The sequence below is a fragment of the Antrostomus carolinensis genome, unplaced genomic scaffold (assembly GCF_000700745.2).
Source record: "Antrostomus carolinensis isolate BGI_N321 unplaced genomic scaffold, ASM70074v2 scaffold31231, whole genome shotgun sequence".
Classification (NCBI taxonomy): domain Eukaryota; kingdom Metazoa; phylum Chordata; class Aves; order Caprimulgiformes; family Caprimulgidae; genus Antrostomus; species Antrostomus carolinensis.
In genome coordinates this window covers 387-1,681 of record NW_010293986.1, presented here as the reverse complement: position 1 = coordinate 1,681, position 1,295 = coordinate 387, and the positions used below count along the sequence as shown (strand labels likewise).

Below are 1,295 nucleotides of genomic sequence, written 5' to 3'. Positions count from 1 at the left end.
CACAGTCAACACCTGGGGAGCAGCAGAGCCATAATCTACAGCCGCAACCTCATCCTCACCTACAACATTTATCTGATTTGTAGCTGCTCTCCGAGAGCCATAAAAAGCAAAAGCACACAATTACCGGGGAAAGAAAAGGGCAGCTGCTCCTCCTCTCCCCCGAGCCCCAGTGAATTGGCACATCCCTATTCCCAGAAAGGTAATATTGCCTGCAAAGCTCAACTTGCAGGGCAATCATTTATGAAAACGTGGCAGGCTGCCTTTGGAGCCAAAAAGGGAGGGAGAAGCGGATGCAGGGGGAAGGCAGGGTGCCTGCAGCCCCTCCAGCCCCTCGCCATGCCAGGAGGGCACTGGCCCCATTTGCGGGCTGGTTCCTGTGTTGGCAAAGGGGCCGTGGGATGCCCTGACATGCCCGGAGCTGAGCTGGGTGTTCCCCACAGGGTGCTGCCCACTGCCTGCCCCACGCAAGCAGAAAGGCCTCGTGGCTCCGAAACTGCCACGAAGCACATGGGGACTCTCATTTCCCAGGGGCAAATCCTCTGGGTTGCACTAGATTTTCCACCCAAGTTACGCTGCACCAGCCCCCGAGTGCCCTGGCAGAGCTGCTCTTCCCAGTCCTGCTGCTTCTCACCAGGGTAGCAGGTTAGATTATCAAATAACCTAAAATATCAGGTGCAAGCAGTATTTCTGGCACTAACCACTGGTCTAACAGCAGGAAAAAGTGTCAAAGCCTCGCTGGAAGATCCCCCTTTCACACCTTGTGTGCTTCAGTCTCACTCTGAACACCAAGAAGCGCTCCAAGACTTGCAGTTTAGCTCGCGCCTGGCACCCGTGAGCTTTCAGAGCAACGACACTGCAAGCTCAGGAGGGTTGAGGACCAGGTTTGGTGCTTTGTGGAGCTGGATGGTGCGGTGAGCCTCACCTGTGTGCCTGCGGTCTGCTGGGGCAGGATGCGGAGGAAGTCCTCAGGGAGGTTGCCCAGGAGCGGTGGGTTCCAGTTCCTGTAGCGCCCGGGTGCCGGGGTGCTGCCCGGTGCTGGCACGTCGGTCCTGCGGGGCAAGCACAGGCGGCATCTTTGGCGAGGGAGAAACCCACCGGCATCTGCCGCAGCAGCTCCGCCGGCGGTGCTGGGAGCCCAGAAACCACAGCGCACCTCCCAGCTCCCTGGGGAGCGCGAGGCTTTCCCAGCCCGTTTGAAATCTTTGGGAGCTGCTTTTCAAGCCTTTCCCCGCCACCGCATGGGCTGGGTTCCCCTCCTCCCCCCTGTCTTGCTCAGACTCCCAGCACACAGCCCT

General features: G+C 59.1%; 1 protein-coding gene across 1 annotated transcript in view; it reads right to left on the bottom strand.

Annotated features, from left to right (window-relative positions):
• The window catches only part of CUEDC1 (CUE domain containing 1), a gene marked incomplete at its 5' end in the record, with an annotated part of 5,289 nt that extends 4,240 nt beyond the window's left edge, over nt 1–1,049 (bottom strand). The window contains one exon of the mRNA XM_029087347.1: nt 924–1,049. Within this exon, the coding sequence (XP_028943180.1) occupies nt 924–1,049 (126 nt within the window). The remainder of the gene's footprint in view (nt 1–923) is intronic.
• Nucleotides 1,050–1,295: the final 246 nt, after the last annotated feature.